The sequence below is a fragment of the Babylonia areolata genome, chromosome 6 (genome assembly GCF_041734735.1).
Source record: "Babylonia areolata isolate BAREFJ2019XMU chromosome 6, ASM4173473v1, whole genome shotgun sequence".
Lineage (NCBI taxonomy): Eukaryota > Metazoa > Mollusca > Gastropoda > Neogastropoda > Buccinidae > Babylonia > Babylonia areolata.
In genome coordinates this window covers 47,997,844-48,025,343 of record NC_134881.1, presented here as the reverse complement: position 1 = coordinate 48,025,343, position 27,500 = coordinate 47,997,844, and the positions used below count along the sequence as shown (strand labels likewise).

The window sequence follows — 27,500 nt, the reverse complement described above, 5'->3', positions numbered from 1 at the left end:
GGGACAGAAAGAGAAACAGAGAGTGTATACATCAAGTGAGGAGACGAGAGAAGGCTCTATGAGACACATGATCACAATGGCCTATAAGAAATTCAGTTTTAAAAGGATACGTGCACATTTTTCTTGTTCATAGTTTAATATGTTTTATAGTTTTTGTGCTCTCTCTCTCTCTCTCTCTCTCTCTCTCTCTCTCTCTCTCTCTCTCTCTCTCTCTTTTTTTTTTTTTCTCTAAATCGTAAACTTTACGTAGCGTTTATTGATTTCGAAAAGGCGTTTGATTCTGTCAATAGAAATTTATTATGGCCTATTCTGATAAAACAAGGGATAACAGGTTAGCTCTTCAAGTGTATTAAATGTATGTACAGCGTAGTTAAAACAAGAATTAGATGTGGTAACAAACTTACAGATTATATTAATTGTACAAGGGGAGTAAAGCAGGGTGATGTGTGTAGTCCTATTTTGTTTTCTTTGTTTATAAATGAATTAGCATTGGAAGTAATAGACCAGGGAAGGCATGGCGCTAGATTCACTGTTGACTTAATAGAATTGTTTATATTATTACTTGCTGATGATATCGTATTGCTCTCAGAGACAGTTATTGGCCTACAAACACAACTAAATAATTTGAAAAATTCAGCTACTCAATTGCAATTAAAGGTTAATCTTGATAAAAGTAATATCATAGTTTTTAGAAAGGGGGGATATTTGGCAGCAAGGGAAAGGTGGGTTTACGACGACATTGTTCTACCAGTTGTTAATGCTTACAAATACCTTGGCATTGTTTTTTCTACTCGTTTGAGCTTTGTAGCTGCATGCAGAGACTTGTCTGGTAGAGCAAAGAATGCACTACTGCAAGTTATGAAGAAACTTTTTATGTTGAACAGTAACTCTCTGGACATTTTTATTAAAATTTTTGATACTCAGATACAACCAATCATACAGTATGGTTCAGAATTGTGGGGATTAGATAAGACTGCTATTGTACATTGTGAATCTGTTCACTTATTTGGACTGAAAAAGTTTTTAGGAGTCGACATGAAAACACCTAATGATCTAGTGTATGGGGAAACAGATATCCAATATATATAAATTCTGCAGTAAACTGTGTTCGTTATTGGTTGAAACTGTTAAAAATGAATAATGATAGATTACCACGTAAATCGTATAACATGTTATATGATTTAGATCTTAGAGGGAAAAGAAATTGGGTTTCAAATGTACGAACATGTCTTTATGAATTTGGATTTGGGTATGTATGGGCATTTCAAGAGGTTGGTGAAGAGACTATGTTTTTGAAAACTTTTCGTCAACGTTTGATAGATTGTAGGTGGCAAAACTGGGAGGAGCATGTACATTCGAGTGATAGATTTGTTTTGTACAGATCGTATACTTCTACCCACTTTGTGAAAAACTATCTTATATTTAACATGGACCGTCATTTACGATTTATTTTGACTAGATTTAGATTTGGTATTTCCGGAATTAATACACATCAGTATCGTTATACAAATGTATATAATTCATTAACGCTGTGTCCTTTGTGCAGGGAAACAACTGAAGACGAAGTGCATTTTGTGTTGAAGTGTCCTGCCCTGAATGATCTCCGTTCGAAACATATTCCAAAGAAATATTATGAATATCCATGTTTGTTTAGATTATGTTTATTGATGGCATCTACTGATGATAATACTATTCGAAACTTTGCATGGTATCTGTATAGAGCTTTTAAGCTCAGAGACACAGTATTGTCTTAGTTTGTTTCCTTATTAAGCTGTGAAATTAATTGCATAAACACTAACAGTTATGATGACATTTACAATTTTTGTTATTGCCCCGTGTTCATGTGGGGCTATGGCCTTGAATGAATAAATTATCTCAGTCTCTCTCTCTCTCTCTCTCTCTCTCTCTCTCTCTCTCTCTCTCTCTCATGAATGATAGTCCTGCTCCACTGTTACCGTCAGAGCAGCAAAGGAGGCAACGGCTGTCCCGACTACTCTAAATTTGCATTACTGATGGGTGCAGAAAAAACGTTATTGTTACTAACTTTATGCACAAAGCTCTACACATAAGGAAGCAACACTGAAGTATGTGATTCTTTCTGCGTAAGTATTGTCCACTCGAACAGTAAATGGCCAAGACTTACAAAGTGAAACCATCTAGGTCTGACTCATGGGGAGCACAGAGACAGTTCAAACAAATAGAGATAAATAATAACTCATAATAACAGAAACAGAGTCAGTCCCTCATGAACAATACCACAGACAGGCAGAGACACACAAACACAAAACAGAAAAGCAACAACAACACAAAATTTAATCCATCAAAAAGAAAGCAGGCAAACAGACAGAGATAGTCTCCAGAAAAACACAGCAGACAGACAGACAGACAGAGATAGTCTCCAGAAAAACACAGCAGACAGAGATAGTCCCCAGAAAAACGCAGCAGACAGACAGACAGAGATATTCTCCAGAAAAACACAGCAGACAGACAGAGATAGCGTCCAGAAAAAAAACACAGCATACAGGCAGACAGACAGACAGAGTCTCCAGAAAAACACAGCAGACAGACAGAGTCTCCAGAAAAACACAGTAGACAGACAGACAGACAGAGATAGTCTCCAGAAAAACACAGTAGACAGACAGACAGAGATAGTCTCCAGAAAAACACAAGAGACAGACAGACAGAGATAGTCTCCAGAAAAACACAGGAGACAGACAGACAGACAGAGATAGTCTCCAGAAAAACACAGTAGACAGACAGACAGACAGAGATAGTCTCCAGAAAAACACAGGAGACAGACAGACAGACAGAGATAGTCTCCAGAAAAACACAGCAGACGGACAGACAGACAGACAGAGATAGTCTCCAGAAAAACACAGCAGACAGACAGAGATAGTCTCCAGAAAAACACAGTAGACAGACAGACAGACAGAGATAGTCTCCAGAAAAACACAAGAGACAGACAGACAGAGATAGTCTCCAGAAAAACACAGGAGACAGACAGACAGACAGAGATAGTCTCCAGAAAAACACAGTAGACAGACAGACAGACAGACAGAGATAGTCTCCAGAAAAACACAGGAGACAGACAGACAGACAGAGATAGTCTCCAGAAAAACACAGCAGACGGACAGACAGACAGACAGAGATAGTCTCCAGAAAAACACAGCAGACAGACAGAGATAGTCTCCAGAAAAACACAGCAGACAGACAGACAGACAGAGATAGTCTCCAGAAAAACACAGCAGACAGACAGACAGACAGAGATAGTCTCCAGAAAAACACAACAGACAGACAGAGATAGTCTCCAGAAAAACACAGCAGACAGACAGAGATAGTCTCCAGAAAAACACAGCAGACAGAGATAGTCCCCAGAAAAACACAGCAGACAGACAGAGTCTCCAGAAAAACACAGCAGACAGACAGACGGACAGAGATAGTCTCCAGAAAATCACAACAGACAGACAGAGATAGTCTCCAGAAAAACACAGCAGACAGACAGAGATAGTCTCCAGAAAAACACAGCAGACAGACAGAGATAGTCTCCAGAAAAACACAGCAGACAGACAGAGATAGTCTCCAGAAAAACACAGCAGACAGACAGAGATAGTCTCCAGAAAAACACAGCAGACAGACAGAGATAGTCTCCAGAAAAACACAGCAGACAGACAGAGATAGTCTCCAGAAAAACACAGCAGACAGACAGAGATAGTCTCCAGAAAAACACAGCAGACAGACAGAGATAGTCTCCAGAAAAACACAGCAGACAGACAGAGTCTCCAGAAAAACACAGCAGACAGACAGAGATAGTCTCCAGAAAAACACAGCAGACAGACAGAGATAGTCTCCAGAAAAACACAGCAGACAGACAGACAGAGTCTCCAGAAAAACACAGCAGACAGAGATGATCTCCAGAAGAAAAAAAAACACAGCAGCCTGACAGACGGACAGAGATAGTCTCAAGAAAAACACAACAGACGGACGGAGAGACAGGCAGAGTTAGTCTCCAGAAAAAACACAGCAGACAGACAGAGATAGTGTCCAGAAAAACACAGTAGACAGACAGACAGAGATAGTCTCCAGAAAAACACAGCAGACAGACAGAGATAGTGTCCAGAAAAACACAGTAGACAGACAGACAGACAGACAGACAGAGATAGTCTCCAGAAAAACACAGCAGACAGACAGAGATAGTCTCCAGAAAAACACAGCAGACAGACAGAGATAGTGTCCAGAAAAACACAGTAGACAGACAGACAGACAGACAGAGATAGTCCCCAGAAAAACTACAGCAAACAGATAGACAGATATAGTCTCCAGAAAAATACAACAGACATACAGAGATAGTCTCCAGAAAAACTACAGCAAACAGACAGACAGATATAGTCTCCAGAAAAATACAACAGACAGAGATAGTCTCCTGAAAAACACAGTAGAGAGACAGACAGACAGACAGACAGAGATAGTCTCCAGAAAAACACAGCAGACAGACAGACAGACATAGTCTCCAGAAAAACACAGCAGACAGACAGACAGACAGACATAGTCTCCAGAAAAACACAGCAGGCAGACAAACAGACAGACATAGTCTCCAGAAAAACAGCAGACATAGTATCCAGAAAAACAGCAGACAGACATAGTATCCAGAAAAACAGCAGACAGACATAGTATCCAGAAAGACAGACAGACAGACATACTGTCCAGAAAAACAGCAGACAGACATAGTATCCAGAAAACAGCAGACAGACATAGTATCAGAAAGACAGACAGACAGACATACTGTCCAGAAAAACAGCAGACAGACATAGTATCCAGAAAAACAGCAGACAGACATAGTATCCAGAAAGACAGACAGACAGACATAGTATCCAGAAAAACAGCAGACAGACATAGTATCCAGAAAAACAGCAGACAGACATAGTATCCAGAAAAACAGCAGACAGACAGACAGACATAGTCTCCAGAAAAACAGCAGACAGACAGACAGACATAGTATCCAGAAAAACAGCAGACAGACATAGTATCCAGAAAGACAGACAGACAGACATAGTGTCCAGAAAAACAGCAGACAGACATAGTATCCAGAAAAAAGCAGACAGACATAGTATCCAGAAAAAACAGCAGACAGACATAGTCTCCAGAAAAAACAGCAGACAGACAGACAGACAGACAGACATAGTCTCCAGAAAAAACAGCAGACAGACATAGTCTCCAGAAAAAACAGCAGACAGACATAGTCTCCAGAAAAAACAGCAGACAGACAGACAGACAGACATAGTCTCCAGAAAAAACAGCAGACAGACATAGTCTCCAGAAAAACAGCAGACAGACAGACAGACAGATAGACATAGTCTCCAGAAAAAACAGCAGACAGACATAGTCTCCAGAAAAACAGCAGACAGACAGACAGACATAGTCTCCAGAAAAACAGACAGACAGACAGACATAGTCTCCAGAAAAACAGCAGACAGACATAGTCTCCAGAAAAACAGCAGACAGACAGACAGACATAGTCTCCAGAAAAACAGACAGACAGACAGACATAGTCTCCAGAAAAACAGCAGACAGACAGACTGACAAGATAGGGACAAGACAAAAGACGGCAGTAACTCAGCCCACACACACATGAAGTGACCCTCGCCCACTGAAAGTGTGCAAACAGCACAGTTTGTGTTGAGTCGGAGCACTGAGACACACAGTAACCGGAAAAAAAAAATTGAAGGTGACAAAGACGAAGTGTTATATTTAACAACAGTCAACAGAGGCACACAAAGAGATAGGGGGTGGGTTCGGGGTAGGGGGGCTACGGACACATCCTTTGTTTCCCCCCCCCCTCCCCTTACCACCCCTCCTCCCTCCATGTATGGCTGTGACGGGGTATGAAGGTTTTGTTGTGTTGTTTTGTTTGCCCCTCTCTGCTCATTCACTCACTGTTTACTCACGATCTAATTATTATAATTAGATTAATTCATTATTCATTAATTAGCTGGTTCGTTATTTCATTTGTTTGTTTTCTTGTTTTCTTTGCACATTCACTTTCTCACGAATTCTGACTGAGTTTCGTATTATTTATTACACTAAAATTGTCGTGCGTTGGTTGCAGATTTCCGAACTGTTCTTTATGATATATTCAGAATGGACTCAAGTCAAAACTCTCGTCAATCGTCGTCGTAAAAATCATTATTGTTGTCATTATCACTGTTGTTATTTTCATTTTCTTTCCGTGTTTCGTTTTCTGTCCTTGACTGTTTTCAAAAAGGTCAAGAAAGGAAAAGACAAACTTTCCCCATGACAGTGACGTGTCTCACTGTCCGTCTGCTGGTGACTGCACAAAATGGCGACCTGCCCAGCCAAACTCTAAATATTCGTATATATGCAGCGTTATGAATTCCCCGGCCGTTTGAGCCAATCTGCCGATTTTTCAACAAATCTTTAATACATTATTGAGAGCAAGCCGAAAACGAGCTATTACATAACGAGGATACAGTGCATGGCTGCACAGTCTGGACCTGGGCTACCACAAAAGCCGTCCATACCACAGCCTTCACGATCGTGTCTTTAACTACACTTCAGAATAAATTCTTTTTTGGGTGTATCATTGTCCGGAGCTCTAAACCAAATTTACCAGAGGTTTCTCGTCAAACATTTCCCTCATGTTCTTGTCACCCTGCCAAAACCCACAGATGGCGCTGGTGTGGGAAAGGAAGGGAAGGGGGGAGAAGGTCAGGGGACCTGCCTCTTGCGCATCTAAAGGACACCAAGTTTGATCCTTCAGGCTGGAGCGGGGATTTTCTCTCTCTCTCTCTCTCTCTCCAACCGAGGCTTAAGGGGAAACTTAAAGACTGGAAGTTTTATCTTCAGGGAGAGCGCTAAGAAACATACAGGGAGAGGGGGAGAGGGAAGGGGAGGGGAGGGGAGACAGGCAGACAAACAGACAATGAGAGAGAGAGAGAGAGAGAGAGAGAGAGTAAAGCAGAAAAAGGAAACAGGGCTGAATGTGTCAAGAGAGACAGGGGGAGAAAGAGTTAGACACAGACCAATGAAAGGAGAGAAAGAGGGCGGGGGGAGATGAGAGAGAGAAGCTGGAAAGAGACAGGCAGAGAAGGGGTTCTCAGGGAACGCACTGAACCAGAGCGTCACAGAGGCTGCCACCTTGGGCAAACTAAAGTGGATAAAAAGATTGAGAGCACAAAAAATGAAAATGCATAGTGACAAGACATTTAAGAAAAATAGCGCAGAGTGTTCTGTAGCAATGTAGCCATTAACCCAAATCTACTTGTGGTGTCGAGTAAATGGATAAATAAAATGTATAAAAACAAAAGAATTGCAGAGAGAGGGAGACATACATAAAGACAAGAGACAGAGGGAGACAGAAAGAGACAGGGATACAGAGAGAGAAAAAAGCAATGAGAGGGAGTGTGGGAGGCTGCTGTTGTTGATACCATGATGTCTCTTGAGAAGACAATATCATCAAGACTAGGACCAAGCCCTTTTCTTCTTGAGAGAGTGGTAAACAGTGGAATGGGTCAAGCATTTGACCAACGCAGCACTTTGGTTGTTCAGATCCGCCCTCAACAAGTGGCAAGTCAGTCTTCTTCACACGCTATCTGCAACTGTGTCTCCAAATCCAGGCGGGAAATTCGATATAAATTTGACAAGGACGACATCTATGAGAGAGAATGCGAATGCGAGTTGCTGATTCTTCAGGACCTGACTCCTCATGAAAAGGTTACTGAATAGACACCAATACTAAAATATTCTTTTCGAAAAGAAACACATAAATATTGGAAATAATAAACTGGTGTCTGATAATGTGTGCGTGTGTGTGCGTGTGTGTGTGTGTGTGTGTGTGTGTGTGTGTGTGTGTGTGTGTGTGTGTGTGTGTGTGTGAGACAGACAGACAGACAGAGACAGAGAGGGGTATTGTGCTGTGTTGATTTCTAAGATACGTACACCGTCAAAGGAACCATAACTCCTTTTGTGAGATGTTTCTTCTGTTGAGAAGTGATAAACAAAGTAACATATTTTCCTGGAGAAACTGGCACGAAAAAAGAGAAAGCGATATTAGAACACGAGGTCCCGTTTCGGCATAGTTTTGTGTCCTTTGGGAAGGTACTTTACTCCGATTTTCCATGCTCCATCCAGGTGTGAATGGGTACCTGGCATCGGTTGGGGAAGGTTAGAACGGTGGGAGGAGAAGATTGGACCCCGCCTTTCTGTGCCGTGCCTGAGACACAGTAGACATGAATTAACTGCCTCGATGACCATAAAAGGCTATCAGCTGGACCTTTATTTCACCTTCTCACACAAGTGTTGTTCGTGTTCAAACAGCTCTTTCCTTTCTGTGGTTGTTGCTGAGCCAGGGCAGGGATCCATCTTGACGACCCCGGGGGTCAGTTGAGGCTAGCCTAGCATCCCGGGGTTGTGGGGCGTCTTGCTGTGCTGTCCACATGACAACTCTAACAGCTGTTGTGGGTCGTCTTGCTGTGCTGTCCTCAGGACCACAACTCTAACAGCTGTTGTGGGGCGTCTTGCTGTGCTGTCCACATGACAACTCTAACAGCTGTTGTGGGGCGTCTTGCTGTGCTGTCCTCAGGACAACTCTAACAGCTGTTGTGGGGCGTCTTGCTGTGCTGTCCTCAGGACCACAACTCTAACAGCTGTTGTGGGGCGTCTTGCTGTGCTGTCCACATGACAACTCTAACAGCTGTTGTGGGGCGTCTTGCTGTGCTGTCCACATGACAACTCTAACAGCTGTTGTGGGTCGTCTTGCTGTGCTGTCCTCAGGACAACTCTAACAGCTGTTGTGGGGCGTCTTGCTGTACTGTCCACATGACAACTCTAACAGCTGTTGTGGGGCGTCTTGCTGTGCTGTCCTCAGGACCACAACTCTAACAGCTGTTGTGGGGCGTCTTGCTGTGCTGTCCACATGACAACTCTAACAGCTGTTGTGGGTCGTCTTGCTGTGCTGTCCACATGACAACTCTAACAGCTGTTGTGGGGCGTCTTGCTGTGCTGTCCACATGACAACTCTAACAGCTGTTGTGGGGCGTCTTGCTGTGCTGTCCTCAGGACTCTAACAGATGTTGTGGGGCGTCTTGCTGTGCTGTCCTCAGGACAACTCTAACAGCTGTTGTGGGGCGTCTTGCTGTGCTGTCCTCAGGACAACTCTAACAGCTGTTGTGGGGCGTCTTGCTGTGCTGTCCTCAGGACAACTCTAACAGCTGTTGTGGGGCGTCTTGCTGTGCTGTCCACATGACAACTCTAACAGCTGTTGTGGGGCGTCTTGCTGTGCTGTCCTCAGGACCACAACTCTAACAGCTGTTGTGGGGCGTCTTGCTGTGCTGTCCTCAGGACAACTCTAACAGCTGTTGTGGGGCGTCTTGCTGTGCTGTCCACATGACAACTCTAACAGCTGTTGTGGGGCGTCTTGCTGTGCTGTCCTCAGGACCACAACTCTAACAGCTGTTGTGGGGCGTCTTGCTGTGCTGTCCTCAGGACCACAACTCTAACAGCTGTTGTGGGGCGTCTTGCTGTGCTGTCCTCAGGACCACAACTCTAACAGCTGTTGTGGGTCGTCTTGCTGTGCTGTCCTCAGGACCACAACTCTAACAGCTGTTGTGGGTCGTGTCATCTTGCTGTGCTGTCCTCAGGACCACAACTCTAACAGCTGTTGTGGGTCGTCTTGCTGTGCTGTCCTCAGGACCACAACTCTAACAGCTGTTGTGGGGCGTCTTGCTGTGCTGTCCTCAGGACAACTCTAACAGCTGTTGTGGGGCGTCTTGCTGTGCTGTCCTCAGGACAACTCTAACAGCTGTTGTGGGGCGTCTTGCTGTGCTGTCCTCAGGACAACTCTAACAGCTGTTGTGGGTCGTCTTGCTGTGCTGTCCTCAGGACCACACCAGCACGGCGAAGAAGGGGTTCCTGACGACCAGGCAACCCATGGTGTTCGCAAAACATGCCCAGGCTTCTGCCATGGAGATGACACACCGTCTTCGGCATAGAAAAACTAAATGTTGTTTATTATAACGACCAGTTGACATGCGCCCTTAATGTTATGGTGATCAATGCTTGGGTTTTGGTTTGCTGAAGGTTTCGTTCTCTGGAGTGGAGTCAGGGAAAAGCCGTGAAGAGTGGAGTTTAACGGCCTGTTGGCTGACGCCCTTCGGGACACGTGATTCAGACTTGGGTCTCAGCACTGAAAAGCCTGCGTCTCTCCATTGTATAGGTAGTGTGCGGGGACAATGGGATTTTTTTTCTACCTACCCGTACCCCGAGTATAAAGGAAAGCTCCACCCACCCGCCAACAAGCGATTTGTTTTAAGTCGAAAGTTTTGTTTTGTTTTTATTATCTTTCGACAAATATCATAAAATGTCTTTGGATTATTGCCAGTTTCTTGTTAAACACTCATGCAATCAGCACATCATCTGTTCAAACGCACGCCCCTGTTTTCCCATACAATTTATTATTTACAGTTGTTTATTGTGATGCCTGCTGTTTTCTTAATTTTGAAGATCTGCTTTTATTGCACCTGTTTCTGCTGTTATCATTATCAATTTTATTGTTGTTATTACTAACTGGTGGGGAAGAGGATGCTGATGCTTGTGTTACTTCTCCTACAATCAGCATCAACAGACAGATACAGCACAGACGTTAGTGACTCCAATTTAAAACCTATCCCACATTTTCCAACAAAACGGATAAACCTCGAGCCTGCATATCTCTTTCCTGTTAAAAAAACAACCAAAAAACACACCGTAAGTGACGGGAAAGGAAAGACCGTTATGAAATAGGCCCCCAAAGCATAAACATGCGTGACATTATCAACATCTGTCACATGCAGGAAGGAAACACTGCGTCGAAAGTGGACGTGATTCGTGGACAAAGCCAACTTTGACACATAAGTTCCAGAAATGTGGCATCTGATTGTCTGTCTAAAACACGCACCCACGCACGCACGCACGCACGCACGCACGCACACACACACACACACACACACACACACACACACACACACACACTTCCGCGTAACATGGCAACGATCGGCTGAAAACAAGCGGTTCACAGACCAAACTTTACAAGATAGGCAAGGCATTCAAGACTCACTTGTGATACACACCTAAACAAAAATAATAGTTTAAAAAAATGTAAATTTTTAAACGTTAAAATGTTTTCTGCATTTGATATTATAATGCTTCGGGTTGGAAAAAAAAAGCAGAAAAAACCATAAAGCAGTCTCGAACCAAACATGTTAGGGTTTGAGGCAACGGTCTTATGAACAGTACTAACCTGCGTCTACAAATGACGTTAAAGAATAATATCAAATCATGTTGTTCTTTAGCGTGATAAATTGGTTACGGTATTCGAGGTGATAACACCGTTTAAATCATGTTATTTTCGTATATCTCAGTCATTTAAGAAATTCTGTAAAGTCCGCAGTAAAGGAGAAGTTGCCATTGCTCCGATTTTTCTGCATCTAAACAGATGGTCGACAGGCTCAGTTACACTCACCGGGAAACTATGACACGGTCGATTCAATTTCTCTTTTATGTTCATTCTAGTTAACGCAGTATCCACTTTAAAATATTCACATGCAGTAAACACGTTGGTGATGTAGTTTGTGTCACTGTATGTGTTCTGCATTTCTCTTCTTTTAATTATGGACTCGAAAAAACAAGATAAGTCTGCACAGACCGGCTTAGACAAGGCTGACTGAAAATCAGTGAAAAGGTTGATTAATTTTTCTTTCATGTTCATTCCAGTTAATCTAGTATCGATATTAGAATATTCATAAGCAGTAAACACGTCAATGGTTTATAGTGTTACTGTATGTGTTCTGTCCAGAATTTGCATTTCTTTTCTTTTAATTGCCAAAAAGAACAAGAGAGGCAAGGCCTTCAAGATTCACTTGTGATACACTTTTTTTTAAAAATCTAATCGTTAAAATGTGTACTGTATTTGTTATTTTTGAGCTTCGGGTTAAAAAAAAAAAAAAAAAAAAAGTCCTGAAGGCAGATTCCAACCCCGCGTGTTCGAGTGAGAAGAAACTATCTTACCCAATACACTATCGCGGCTCCTTAACTGACGTTCAAAAATTTAATATTTAAACATGCTTTTTTAAGGGCGGTAAATCGATTGCGGTATTGGCAGTGAGAACGCTGTTTAAATCATATTATTCTGGTGTATCTTGGGCATTCAAAAAATCTTTAAGGGCAATTAAAAATTCTTTTTAAGTCCGCGGTAAAGGAGACGTGGCTATCGCTGCAATCACACTACAACATTTAGCCGTTTTCTCTGCATCTATATAGATGTACAAGTTTAGTTACACCTGCTGGAATGTACGACATGGTCGATTCAATTTCTCTTTTATGTTCATTCTAGTTTTATAGTTTTAAAGTTGATATGAAAATTGAGTATTTTGCTAAACTAATAACATGTAGAGCCAAGTACAAGTACTTCTAAACGTCGTATGAAGTGAAAAGGGCTTAATTTTGAGAAAAATCAGGACTGAGAATTTTTACGTTTCATCAAGGGTATTAACTCTCATGGTTTATTATTTTTAACTGTGAATTCCGACTGATTCTGTGGATATTTTTATGGCAGTTTGGGGCATAATCCAGTAAGTGATGAGGCGTTCACAAATCTTTCTCTGAATAAATATTTAACGGTCTCCTTCTCCAACTTTCCATCACATGTTATCGTGTATTGTCGATTGAATATAGGATTGAATCGGCAGGTCAACAACTTGAAACAAAATGGCGTCCTTCGCGTTCGCGAGGAATATGAGCATGCGCTTTGAATATGTATAAACATGTGTACGCAATTGAATGCCCACGACCTTCAGGGATCAGCCAAAAGATCAATAAAGTCCACTCGTAGTATTGATTTTAGTATTTTCCGAAAAAGACCACTTGGCCGAATGAACATAGTGAAAGCCCTGTACACTGACAGTAAAACACAAGCTTTTTATGTACTGAGTATAATTTCAGAATGTAATGTTTAAGATAAGAAAGATCAGTTTAAAGCAGTTTATACCAACCAGAAATATACAACTGGATGGTAATAAAGAATGGTATTAGGCCGTTGTCTTCTCCGCTCTGCACACAAACCCCACAGTGACATTTATCGACCGCAGCAACAGAATGAACACAACAGACAAGACTTTCACGACGACATCAATCCGTCAGACAAGGGCACCAGCATCATTGCCAGCACCATTAGCAGACAATTTGATCATCTGTTATGGGAACGACAAACATCCATTCAACCCAGGAGAGGCAACCCTCAGAAAAACAAACGCTGACCACAATTCAGACCTGGCATCAACACCCATCCTAATTAACAACATGAAACAAGAAACCTGCACAAGAAGGACGACTCCCACAACCACAGAACAGATTATAACCACGGTGCAAACTCCTTTAGGTGAGGCAGCAGATTCTGCAGTCGGCGTAGATACAACTAGCATCAAGCTACCACCGTCCGTTCACACAGCTACAAGCACGACAGCTATAATCGCCAGAGCTGTGATCATGTTGACAGCTACCCCAGTACCGACACAATTGTGACGACAGTCACGACCACTTAAAGAAACACAATCGTGGCAGCAACTACCCAGACACCCGGGTCAAACTATAACCGTGACAACTACAGCCCTCAGTTCCACTGTCATCGGGACGACTACAGTCACAGACATACTAACAGTTTGGAGAATCAAGAGGACTATCCCAGTCAGTAGAACCAAAGACTATTTTCCTGGACACAGGCACGACATGGGGTAGACAACAGAACCACTTGATGAAGATGTCCATACATATGTGTTGCCACCCAGAAACAGATGTTATGAGAACCACAAGCGCTTCTAAAAGAAAAAGAAAAGTATTCCTCCTCAAAGTTGTGTTTACGCAAGTAAAACACACACAAAAATATATCATCGAGATACAATGGGAACGAAAGAAAGTAGAAACAAAACTAAGACTCGACTTTTATGATGACATAGCATCGGATTCTCGATTAGAGCCGTATATCCAACAATGTAAAACACATAAATGCAGAAGAGAAATATGCACACGCAGATTAAGTGCCCATGATTTATACACAGGAAAGGATGGTACAACAACACACCAGTTGATGAATGAACATGAAGGGTTTGTGATGTGTTGGAATATGAAATTTGATTTTCTTGACCAGTGCAGGTTATATGAAAATGTGAGAACAGTCAGCATACTTTGCTCTGTTTCTGTCTCTCTAACTCTATGTTACAGAAAAAGAGAGGGAGGGAGAGAAAGAGAGAGGCAGAGCGAGTGAGACAGACGGACATACAAATAGAGATAACTCACACATACACTAACAGTGAAATGGTCAATACAGATTTGTGCGTAGGTGTGGGTGTGTGTGCGTGTGTATGTCCGCGCGTGCGCGCGCGTGTGTGTGCATGTGTGTCTGTCTGTGTCTGCACGCACGCGCACGCGTCCATGCCTGTATACAACCCGTGTGCGTGTGTGTATGCATCTAAAGGGCGTGAAAAAACAACAGAGGGATAAAAAATAAATAAATAAATAAATAAAATAAAACATTAAAAAACCCACAAGAGTAGAAAAACATGCAGACACACTGACTGGCAGACCGACACGCACACACAGAAACACAGAGGGCACAAAGGGCGATAACAGAGGTATTGTAGGGCCTGTGAGAACAACAGGGGCGGCAGGTTGCAAGCAGGGCTGGGCGCTTTGTCACAAACTGTTTTGTGTGTGTGTGTGTGTGTCTCTCTCTCTCTCCACCCCCCCCCCCCCCCCCCCCCCCCCCCCCCCCACTCCCAGACACACATACACACACTCGTCCGTGTGTGTACGCGTGCGTGCGCTTGTGTGTGTGTGCGCGCGTGCGTGTGTGTGTATGTGTGTGGGGGTGTTCGTGCATACGCGTTCGTCTGCCTTTCTCTGAGTGTGTTACGAGCATTTGCACAAGGGAAAACGTCCAGTGTTGCATCAGTGGATGCTGACAAGATGACAGCAGCTTGGGTGAAAGTTGGGTCCGGGAAGGAGTAGAAAGTTGGCGATCGACAGTGTGTGTGTGTGTGTGTGTGTGTGGCGCCAGGGCTGATGCATATGGGGTTGCCCAAGTCGCGAAACAAAAGTCTCGCAAAAACAACAACAAACCAATGATAATGATATACAATGAAACGAACAAATATTTTAAGGACTAACTTTGTTAAAATGCTACGCGACATGACAAAAACTGTGGGTAATGCCAAGTCATAACTGAACGAACAAATAAATAAATGGCTGCCGCAGCCAAACATGCAGATCTCGTGGACAGTGAACTTCCTGTGAGAACCCTCGTGACCCCCCTGCGCGAGCAAAGGTTGACAGTGAAAAAATTGCGACGACTGACAAATAGCCGACTTGTTGGGTCACACTGACACAGACACCCTCCTGCCTCAGTGAACGGGGCAGAGGGCTCGGGAGAGGTTGAAGGGAAGAAAGAATGGGGATGGGGATGGAGCGAGCTATTTATAAGGGGCGATGACGGGTCGCGGGGTGGGGTGTAGGGGTGGTGGCGGAGGTGTTCAGAGGAGCCGTCAGACATGTTCAGCAACCTGGGGTCGGCACAGCAACGCTTTCACCATTTGAAGGAGACAGTCGTCGCTTTTACCGAGTGACCTGTGCGTGCCACAACGCGCACGTACACACACACACACACACACACACACACACATGTACACATACACTGACGTATATACAAACGTGCGCGCGCGCATTATCCAAAGGAAGATGTTCTACCTAATGCGACCTTCGTGTTCCAACGCGTGCTCAATGACTACACGCGGTCAGCTGTAAAAGGCCCACAGTTCGAGTCAAATTGTTGTTGTTCGTGATGATGTTGTGCGTGTGTGTGTGTGTGTGTGGGGGGGGGGGGGGGGGTTGTTTGTTTGTTGTTTTTTGTTTGTTTGTTGTTGTTTTTTGTTTGTTTGTTGTTGTTTTGTTTGTTGTTTTGTTGTTGTTGTTGATTTTTTCTTGAGGGGGCGAGGTGGTACTGTTTGGTTATTTTCACGGTATGACGTAATATCATGTGTTAAATAATAATAATTATAACTATCATGTGTGTGTGCGTGTTTGTGTGTGTGTGTGTGTGTGTGCGCGCGGTGCGTCTGTGTGTGTGCATGTGTGTATTGTATTGTACTTCATTGTATTGTATTCTATTGTATTGTTTCTCACAACAAATTTCTCTGTCTGAAATTCTGGCTGTTCTCCCCGGGGAGAGTGCATCGCTTCGTCTCTCTCTCTCTCTCTCTCTCTCTCTCTCTACACACACACACACACACACACACACACACACACATATATATATATATATATATATATATATATATATCTGGCAACTTCCTTGTCTTTGAAATTTTCACTTTGTGAACGCCTGCATCTTCTCTTTTGTGAACCAAAGATAGTCATCATTGTCTTCAATCATTGCGGTAGGGCGTCTTCAGACTCGTGTTGGCTACGCCGATCCACTCTAACAACTGAAAGAGCAATACTCTGAATGAAGTCTTGTCAGCTGATTTCCTGTTCAGACATACGTGACGCACCTCGAAATTAGAACGATGTAACAATCATTTTCATTTGTACTACTTTATAATTTTTTTTTTTTTTTAAATTGCAACTCATTCAAACAAATATCTTTTTCGTGGTGAAGGATCATGAATGCCATATGCTGAACTAAGATCTCTGGCCGATCCTTGTTCACTGTGCCGAAAGAATCGTATGACTCAAAGTCTATCAGCTGACTTCGTTATCTCTTGTGCACTATATACTGATTACTGGTAATGCACAAAATTGTCCATTACCGGTAATGCGCTAACCACTTTGCTAATTACTACTGAATAACGGCTAAAAACTGTTATGCATTATCGGTAATGCGCACGACATATATATATATATATATATATATATAGAGAGAGAGAGAGAGAGAGAGAGAGAGAGAGAGAGAGAGAGAGAGAGAGAGAGAATTGTTTTGCTCTGTACTGAACGAGATGGCGGTGAAGGTAGGTAGGGGAAATATGGAGGTCAATTATAGGAATACATGCATTTTCATTTTGTTTGTGGTGTGTTCTTTTTAATTTGTATGTTTTATTTTGCTTTTATTTCTGAAGAAGAACTGTTATTAGCTTTTAGAAAACCTAAAAAAAAGTTTTTTTTTAAAACACCGGAAAGCAGGTGGTCCTAATGGCATTGTTAGTGAATTGCTGATAAACTGAAATTGTCAAGTGACTGATTTCTTCTTGAAATTATTTAATACTCTCTTTGATCGTGGTGAGCTTCCGAAAACTGGACAGAGGCAATAATTTTGCCATTGTTCAAAGATGAATAATGTTATCAATTATAGAAGTGTATCTCTTAGTGATATGGGTAGTAAACTTTACAGCTTTATCATAAATAATAGATTGTAAAGGTGGATTCAGGAAAATGATATAACTGACGAATATGAAGCAGGCTTTAAAAAAGGATAATCAACCGTGGATCACATGTTTACTTTATTAGCGTAAATACAAAAACAGTTTTCTTACAATCGTAAATTGTATGCATCTTTTATTGATTTCGAGAAAGCTTTTCATTCCATAAAGAGAAAATTATCATGACCTATTCTAATCAAAAATGGTATCAGGAGTAATACACAGATGCACTGAAAGTATGTACGACAATATCAAATGTAGGTTAAGATGTGGTGCAAATTAGTCAGATTATATCAGATTTTCTGTTGGAGTAAAGCAGGGTGAAGAATGTAGTCCGCTATTATTCTCTATCTTCATAAATGAGTTAGCATTACATGTTCTAATAATGGGAGACGTTGAGTTACTTCTATACCTGATGCCTTTCAGTTTTTCATTCTTTTATTGGCTGACAATGTAGTTATGTTGTCAGAGACAGCTGTGGGCTTACAGACGCAATTAAACAACTTTCATGTAGCTGCCTCAAGACTTCAATTAAAAGTTAACTTGGAAAAAAGTAACATTGTAGTATTTCACAAGGGTGCTTAATTAGATGCAAGAGGAAAAGGTGGGTATGTAATGATGTTCTAATGCCTGTGTTTACAGATATTTGGGAATATTTTACTCCACTCGTCTTAGTTTTGCGGTTGCATGTATAGATATAGCTAGTAAAGCCAAGAATGCCTTGTTATGTATAATGCAGAAGTGTTTTTACTAAATAATAATTCAAAAAAACTCTTTTTCAAGCTTCGTGATTCACAGATACAACCTTTTAAGCAGGATTCAGTTATGTGTGGTTGAATCAAGGAGTTGATAATATGCAGATGTTTATATTACAGTTCAAACAGAGACTGATTGATATGTATGTGCAAGAATGGTCGGCACCTGTCAGAGATAAGGAAAGACAGGCCTTATATTCATCCATGCAAGATGGTTTCAGAAATGGACTCTATTTTGAACATTTGGATATTTGTTGCCTCAGAGTCGTTTTGACACAAATAAGACTAGGAGTCTTGCCGCTAAATCAGAACTATGAGAGATACTCTGAAAATTCGTTTGCAAGGTTTTGCCCATTTTGTAAAGGTGTGAATGAGGATGAATATCATTTTATATATATGCATGCCCTATATATGTCGATCTTAGAAAAAAGTTTCTTGGTTTGTATGTCAATGTTCAGATTAACATTTTGCTGGACGGTGTAGATAAACAACGATCTCGTTCTGTAGCAAAATATATTTTTCTTTCAATTAAGCGCAGACAAGAAGCGATGACTGATCAATGAAGAAGAACATTTCTAGATACGTGTGTGATAGTAAATGTCGTATGAAAATCCATTTCAGTAAAATGATGAATATATATCTGACATTACGTGATATATTTATACCAGTCCTGTACGAAATCGTTGCTGTTGTTACATGCAATTTCAGGGTATTAGATAATTTCTAATATTCATAGGAATGTCAATGGAATGCTTTTGTCAGCACGTGCCCCTTCCCAGCATCCCAATGCAATGATGCCTATGGCCTGAATGCAATAAAACATTCATTCATTCATTCATTCTCTCTCTCTCTCTCTCTCTCTCTCTCTCTCTCTCTCGCGGGCGATGGAGAGACAGAGGGACACAATCAGACGGATGCATAAACTGCCAGGCAAGAGCACAGAGAGATGTAACACATGGACTGAGAAACGCAGGCAAATAGACAGACAGAAAGACAGAAAGACAAGAGACAGTGAAAGACAAGCACACAAACATGGGGAGATATAGGGAAGAAAAAACAAACCGTGAGCCAACCACGCCCTGTTGGCAATGTATGCAGCAGCTGGGGAAAGTGACAATGAACAGTGGAAAAAGGGGGCGGGGGGGAAGAATGTCGATGCAGATTGATGACTCGGGGGGACAGCAAGCAAATCATCTTCACAAGGCACCTATATCCGGCAATTAATGCTCTTGTGTGTGTGTGTGTGTGTGTGTGTGTGTGTGTGTGTGTGTGTGTGTGTGTGTGTGTGCTTTCATTAAGGCAGAGAAACAGACAGGCATGTAGAAAGAGAGAAATAAGCAGAAAAGGCAAAAATACATGGAAAGAAAATGAAAAAGCTAAATGACTGCAATATTAGGATGTATACATAGCTATCTGCAATGTATTGGCAATCCACATCAGATAACAAGACTGAAAAAGGCGGATGGAATACCACTCGCGTACGCACACGCTAACACACAAACACGGATACACACACATGAACTCACATACGCACATACACTCGCGTGCGCACGCACACACACACACACATACACACGCACAAACACACACGCGCGCACACACTCATACACACACATACCAGCGCGCGCGTGCATGCACACACACACACACACACACACACACACACATACACACAAACACACACACGCGAACACACACACGCACACATGCCCGCGCATATCCATCGGCATATACACACCCATCCACATGCATCAACGTCTGTACATGTATACGTAGACATATACCCACAGACATGATGCTTACATTCTCTCCTTCCGCACACTCTCTATTGTATCTCTCTCGCTAACACACACACACACACACACACACACACACAACACACACACACACACACACACACACACACACACACACACACACACACACACACACACAGATATATACATATATAATTATATATATCATATATCGGTACATTCGTCGATCATGATACACGAACACTCGCTCGGCTTTATATTCCTTACCTGCCAGGTTCTTGTAAAATTATCTGCCATAAAAAGATGTGGGGTTTTTCTCTCCGTGATCATTCACTTCTTTTTTTCTTTTCTTTTTTCTTTCTGTTACTTTTTTCTCTCTTGGTTTCTTTCTTTCTTTTCGGTTTTCTTTTTCATAACTCCTCTTTTGTCTCTTTTGTCACCTATCCAATATCTTTCTTTTTCATATCATCTTCCTTTAATCTCTCTCTCTCTCTCTTTCTCTCTCTCTCTGTACATTATGTGTATGTGTACGCGCGCGCTCGCGCGTGTGTGTGCATGTGTGCGTGCATTAAATACCAAAGAAAAAGGAAACGAGCAGACAATAAATGCTGAAAATTGTCTTTCAGCGAGTGAGTTCATGCAATTTCCTTAATTAATCCATTCGAAAAGAAAAGTGCTGACAATCTGAAAGAAGGAAACGTGTGTGTTTTCTTCAGTTTAACGTCTATTCACTATAAGTGTTATTAGACGGAAAGGAGAAAAGTAGTGGATAAAGGAAAGGGAATACATGTGTATATTAGTGTAAGAAAGTCATCTTATATAGTACAGAAAAAGTAGATTATAAGAAATTAAAAGCTAAAGAGATTGTGGTGTGTAATGAATGAGGTGTCATAGGAAGGAGAATATATGTATGCATATCAACAAGTATTAACTTACAACAATGTAAATATAAATAGCGACATTAATCAAAATACATCAAAGGAGGTTAACAACTGGACTGGAGTTTAAAATTTCCGAAAACATTCTGTGTGTGTGTGTGTGTGTGTGTGTGTGTGTGTGTGTGTGTGTGTGTGTGTGTGTGTGTGTGTGTGTGTGTGTGTCCTGTTATATGTATTTCGCGAAAATGGCACCTTTCTACTGAGAGTTCAATATCAGTTTCCGAGAACATGTGATCAGAACACCACAAGAAAAATGCTGACAACTGTAGTCATGACATACCCACCGCCACCCTTTACTCCTTCATACACGCAAGAACCCCCACCCCCACCCCCAACCCCTCACCCCCATCCCACCGGCACCCCTCGCATACACACACACACACACACACACACACACACACACACAGAGTCCTCCGGAGAACTGATGCAGTCGGCATTCATACCATCTTTTCCATGTCGAGCTGTCGACGTCCAGCCGAGACCAACGTGCTGAGAAACAAAGGGTATTGCTCTGTTGTTAGTGTTTCTAACGCACGCTTTTCGTAAATCAGCTAGTTTCCATTGTCGTTTACAAGACCCGTCTAAACTCTGTTTCAGTTCTAAAAAGATGTTTTCGCAACTCAGTAGCACTGGTGATTTTCATGATCAGTGCTAAGTTGACCCTGTTTGTGGACAGTTAATTGTGGGTTCTCCATGTCTCCAGAGTGATACACACTTCAATCATATGTCTGCCGATCCACCCGCCCTGATAATGGAGGTCATGTTCCACACAACCAGCATGTCGATGTCCACCACTGAACACGGCCTGTCATGTCGCTTAACGTGAAGGGGGGCTGGTTGAGGGTGGAGGGGTGGGGTCGGGGGCCGGGGTTGAGTCAAGAGTCCAGGAAGTGGCAAGGTTTGGTGGCCACTTACTACTTCACAAGTCACTGACGATTAGGTTAGTGCCGGCGTTACTGTGCTTGACGACACAGTTGTCATCAGGGTGGGTGGGGACACACAGCTCGAGCATCGCTTCACATGTCACTTCAGCATTCCTTCCTCCCTACTTCCCCAAGCAACTTCCTCCCTCCCCTACTCCCCTCTCTCTCTCTCTCTCTCTGTCTCTCTCTCTCTGTGTCTCTCTCTCTCTGTCTCTCTCTCTCTCTCTTTCTCTCTGTCTCTCTCTCTCTGTGTCTCTCTCTCTGTCTCTCTCTCTCTGTGTCTCTCTCTCTCTCTGTGTCTCTCTCTCTGTCTCTCTCTCTCTGTCTCTCTCTCTCTGTCTCTCTCTCTCTCTGTGTCTCTCTCTCTGTCTCTCTCTCTCTGTGTCTCTCTCTGTCTCTCTCTCTCTCTGTGTCTCTCTCTCTGTCTCTCTCTCTGTCTCTCTCTCTCTCTGTCTCTCTCTCTCTCTGTGTGTGTGTCTCTCTCTCTCTCTCACCCCTCCCCCATTCCCCTCCTTTTCATCGTCACACATTTAACCACACACGTTCGCACACACAAATAGAACACCCACATGCGCGCGGAAACGTGCAAACTACACACACGCGCGCGCGCACTGCTGACATCAATCAACACTCCACACAGAACACTGATCTACCACTCCAATCCAGAAGTGTTCATCTTAATACCATCATCCCCTCCACAGCTTACCCAAGCTCAGCCTTCCTAATTGAGTGTTAGGAGCCCCGGGCTAATGATCATCCTGATTCAGAGACTTCCAGTCCGCAGAAACACTGGAGCGATAATAAGGTCTTTGGGACAGTGTTCCACATGTCATATCCTTGGTTCCTCACAGCGTGTGTGTGTGTGTGTGTGTGTGTGTGTGTGTGTGTGTGTGTGTGTGTGTGTGTGTGTGTGGATGTTCTTCTTTCTCAAGCTATGTGATTCCTTAACGTTTATTATTTTAATCATAAAAATACTTAATTTGCAGAACGTGTTCTCATCAAACAAAGACGATACTACAAAGACACTGGCAAAGACCAAACAAGCCGATTCATTAGAAGCCTTTGGACATGAGGATAGGAAGGGAGGAAAAGGGGGCTGAACTGTTTAATGTCGTTTTGCGCAAAAATGACTTCAGTGGGGGTAGAGAGAGGGTGAGAACTGTTTAGATATATGTTTCCATCATCGACATCACAACAACAACAATAACAACAATAATGATACCAATAATATGGCACTTTGCAACAACAAAAATACTGCGCCCTTATGTCGTTTATGCATAAATCACTGTCTCTTTTTCAGTTAATCATTCTCCGACACAGCATCAGGTTGTTTAAAAACAATCATCAATTCTCGATTCAGCAAACACGGTGACCAGTGAAACTCTTCTTCCCCCCCCCCCCCCTTTATTTGGTGGGGGGGCGGGGGGCGCGGATGGGGGTGGTGGGGGGGACTTTTTTTCAAAACTGTAAGGAAAGTGATGTAGAAAGGAAAAAGTTTCGGCATTTGCAACTGAATTATCATGCTGCTTTTTTTTCCCTCCTGTTCACTTCGCGAAGTATCAGTGGTTTTTGCTGTTGTTGTTTCCTCAGGGACCGTCAAAATGGGGGACGAACGAGGTTAAAACAAGAGATAAAAAAAGAAAGAAAAGAACAACTTCGAAAAAAAAAAAAAAGCTGGAAAACGCCGGCTGAATGTGTGCAGCTTGTACAGAACGAGCGGTGGGAAAAAGCAGTGTGAATTCAAACGCCGTGAAGGGGAGATGTTATGTGGGTCGTGGTGTTGTCCTGAAGAACTTCGCCGACACACCTTCCCCTTCTTCCGTCCCCATCTCATTCTTCTTCTTCCGTCCCCATCTCCTCCCCCTTCTTCCGTCCCCATCTCATTCCTCTTCTTCCGTCCCCATCTCCTCCCCCTTCTTCCGTCCCCAGTTCTTCCCCTTCCCAATCTCCTTCCCCACACCTCCCCCTTCTTCCGTCCCCATCTCAATCCTCTTCTTCCGTCCCCACACCTCGCCCTTCTTCCGTCCCCATCTCCTTCCCCTTCCGTCCCCATCTCAATCCTCTTCTTCCGTCCCCACACCTCGCCCTTCTTCCGCCCCCACACCTCGCCCTTCTTCCGTCCCCATCTCATTCCCCTTCCGTCCCCACACCTCGCCCTTCTTCCGTCCCCATCTCATTCCCCTTCCGTCCCCACACCTCGCCCTTCTTCCGTCCCCACACCTCGCCCTTCTTCCGTCCCCATCTCATTCCCCTTCCGTCCCCACACCTCGCCCTTCTTCCGCCCCCATCTCATTCCTCTTCTTCCGTCCCCACACCTCGCCCTTCTTCCGTCCCCATCTCATTCCTCTTCTTCCGTCCCCACACCTCGCCCTTCTTCCGTCCCCACACCTCCCCTTACTATTGTTTCTCAGTTATCTGTGTCGTGCTGTAGCCGTGAGAGGAATTCCGCCCTTCCTCCTCCCAAACCTTTTTTTCAGACGTCAGTCAAATTCCAGCAAACCTCAGTTTGAAGTGGTTTTGTGAAGACACACACTCATTTTTCCTTCTTTAAGTCGAGCGTTGCGCCTTTGAGAGACAGACAGACAGACAGACACACACACACACACACACACACACACACACACACACACAGATACACACACACACACATACACACACACATATGTCTGTGTGTGTGTGTGTGTGTGTGTGTATGCGTACGCGCTCGCGCGCGCACGTGTGTATGTATGTATGTATATTTGTGTGTGTGTATGCGTATGTGCATCTTTCTCTGTACTCTGCATTCCGCTGGAGACAGAAAGAGAGACGGAGACAGACGGCCACACAAACACACACACACCAGTGCTGGACAAACAAGCCCTGTGCACAGGATCGCTGCCCTTGTCAGTCCACTCACTGGACACACCCAGTGCAAGTCATCACACACACACACACACACACACACACACACACACACACACACACACACACACACAGAGGTGTTTTTTTTTTAACGTTTTTATAGAATATGCATACATACATTAGTTAGGTTAGGCCATACAAATGCCTGACCAGCAACGTAACCCCTTGCGCTTCACACACATACACAGAGAGAGAGAGAGAGAGAGAGAGAGAGAGAGAGAGATCAATATACTAGTCATCATCAACTGCGCAGCAACTATCACGATGAACAGTCATGCCCACGACTGCCACCTCAGCTCCCACACAGACTACAACCTTCTCCAGCTTTTACCCTCCACTAGCCCCCCGCTCCATCCTTCCCCCGCCATAAACACACATCTGCAGTTTTCACTACTCTTCATCTCGATTTCAGCAAACATGAAAAGAAAAAAATAACAAACGAGTGTGTGTGTGTGTGTGTCTGTGTGTGTGTGTGTGTGTGTGTGTGTGTGTGTTATCCAGACGTTTTCTTTGAGAAAGAATCAGCGGGAAGCACTGAGTCCAACAGGCAGCCAGTCCGTCGTGTTGTGCAGGCCCAGGAACACTGCCAGTCAAACTCGCACAGAGGACTGCAGTCTCCGATGCCTGTGGCTCATTCAGTTTCGTCGCTTTTCTGAAGACGCGTGTGTCGTCGACAGGGACACATTCAGTTCCAGCCTTCCACGAGCAACTGCCATTCAATATACGGGTATTCTTTTACGAGAGTCTATGAGGAAAGTTTGTTTCGAAAATGTATCATTGGCTTTCGGTCTCCGACCGAGGATATTTACCCCGCCATACTCCGTTTTCGGGGGGGGTTGGGGGGGGGTATGCTAGGTATTTCTTGTTTCCATAACCCACCGAACGCTGACATGGATTACAGGATCTTTAACGTGCGTATTTGATCTTCTGCGTGCGTATACGCACGAAGAGGGTTCAGGCACTGGCAGGTCTGCACATGTGTTGACCTGGGAGACTGGACAAATCTCCACCCTTTACCCACCAGGCACCACCGAGATTCGAACCCGGGAACCTCAGATTGAGAGTCCAAAGCTTTAACCATTCGGCTATTCATCATACATTAAAAGAGAAGCATGAAATGTTCATGCTTAGCTAAGATTAGGCCATATGCTCTAAAGCTGGCACTTGAGTCATGATGACCTGGAGAGAGATAGAACCATCGGGAGGAAGAATAAGCAAAAAGAGAAGTACGAGAGAGAGGGAGAGAGGGGGGGGGGGGGAGATATGGGTTTCGTGCTGTTCCGGAATATGCATGATTATAACATTATATTATCAAGTGTGTCTGATCGTGTGCTGACCTCAGAAAATGGGAATGTATGACATGCGGGTGTATAAAATCGATCTCCTCATTATATGTCACAAAAAGCGTAAAATCAGCCATCAAGGTCCTTGCTGAACTAAACATCCAGTTTGTCTCCCTCCCCCTCGTCCCCCTCTGCCCTCTGTCTCTTCTTGCGTACGCGCGCGCGCACGTGTTTGTGTGTATGAGTGTGTACGCGCGCGCGCGTGTATGTGTGCGCGTATTTGTGTGTGTCATTTATGCTCTCTCTCTCTTTCTCTCTCTCTCTCTCCATTTTTTGTGTGTCAATGCGTGTCAGCGGGCTTGCATGCAACCGTGAGCGTATATATGCACACACGGGCATGCGTATTAGTTTATTGTGTGTAAGTCATCATGCTGAGCATTTCCATACCAGCATCAGGGGTGGAGTGGGACTGGGGAGTGGGTGGGGGTGTACTATTCACTCCTCCTCACGCTGACCAAACCACACATGCCAGACTGAGAGGTCAGGTGAGCCCCCCACCCCCTCCCACCACTCGGTGTCTATCGAAACTATTCTATGCACCCCCCCTGCCTGCCCTCCCCAATCCGATTATCGCACCACACTCAATCAGATCGATACACCACCAATGACCACAAAGGGCCAGGACTTGGAAAGGCAAGGAATAGACGCTTCACACGCACACACACACACACACACACACACACACACACACACACACACACACACACACACACGATGAAGGCATGCTGTGAAGTACTGACCTGCACGGATGCAGTCCGCCAGGGTGCCCCCTTTCTCCGTCCTCTTTGCCTTCAGCTTGTCCAGCAGCCCCTTGGTCAGCTGTTTCTTCAGCAGGTTCTTCCCCTCCCCCTCACTCAGCTTCTTGTACATCTCCTCAGCCTCGTTCGGCTCCTCCGGGGGGGTGGTGGTGGAGGCAGTGGCTGCTGATGCTGGGCCCCCCTCCTCACCCCCCTCCTTGACCTCGGCCGCTGCTTCAGTGTTGCTGTCGGCCGGAGTTTCAGTGGTGGCAGTTTCAGTCGTGTTTTCGGCAGCGGCGGCTGGTGGTGCCTGGCCTTCAGCCTGGTTGGCGCTTTCCGTGGCTGCTGTGCTGCTGTCGGCGGCACTTTCCGCGACAGCCACGGTGCTTTCTGCTTCAGACATCGTTGTCTGCTTTGTGTTGGTGTAGGAATTAGATGCGTAAAAAACAATTTTTGTTTCAAAATCTTAATTATAAATGAGGTCAGTTCCAGTCGCACAACAAACAAGCAAGCTACAAACGTTTCAACTGACAAAAACAGTATCTTTGGTCCCGGTGTTTTTCTTGTCAACTTTGCTGACAGAATATGCCGGTCACATACAGTTTCTCTCTCTTTTTTTTCTCTTTTTTTTCCCCCTCAGGCAGACCTGATTTCCCTAACAGGTACCGCCGGTAAGAACTAATTTGACACTAA

General features: G+C 43.8%; 1 protein-coding gene across 1 annotated transcript in view; it reads right to left on the bottom strand.

Moving 5' to 3' along the window:
* The window catches only part of LOC143283105 (arginine kinase-like), a 156,835-nt gene that overhangs the window by 128,983 nt on the left and 352 nt on the right, over positions 1-27,500 (bottom strand). Inside the window, exon 1 of the mRNA XM_076589210.1 lies at positions 26,811-27,500. This exon is cut by the window's right edge and continues 352 nt beyond it. Coding sequence (XP_076445325.1) covers positions 26,811-27,210 — 400 coding nt within the window. The 5' untranslated portion in view covers positions 27,211-27,500. The remainder of the gene's footprint in view (positions 1-26,810) is intronic.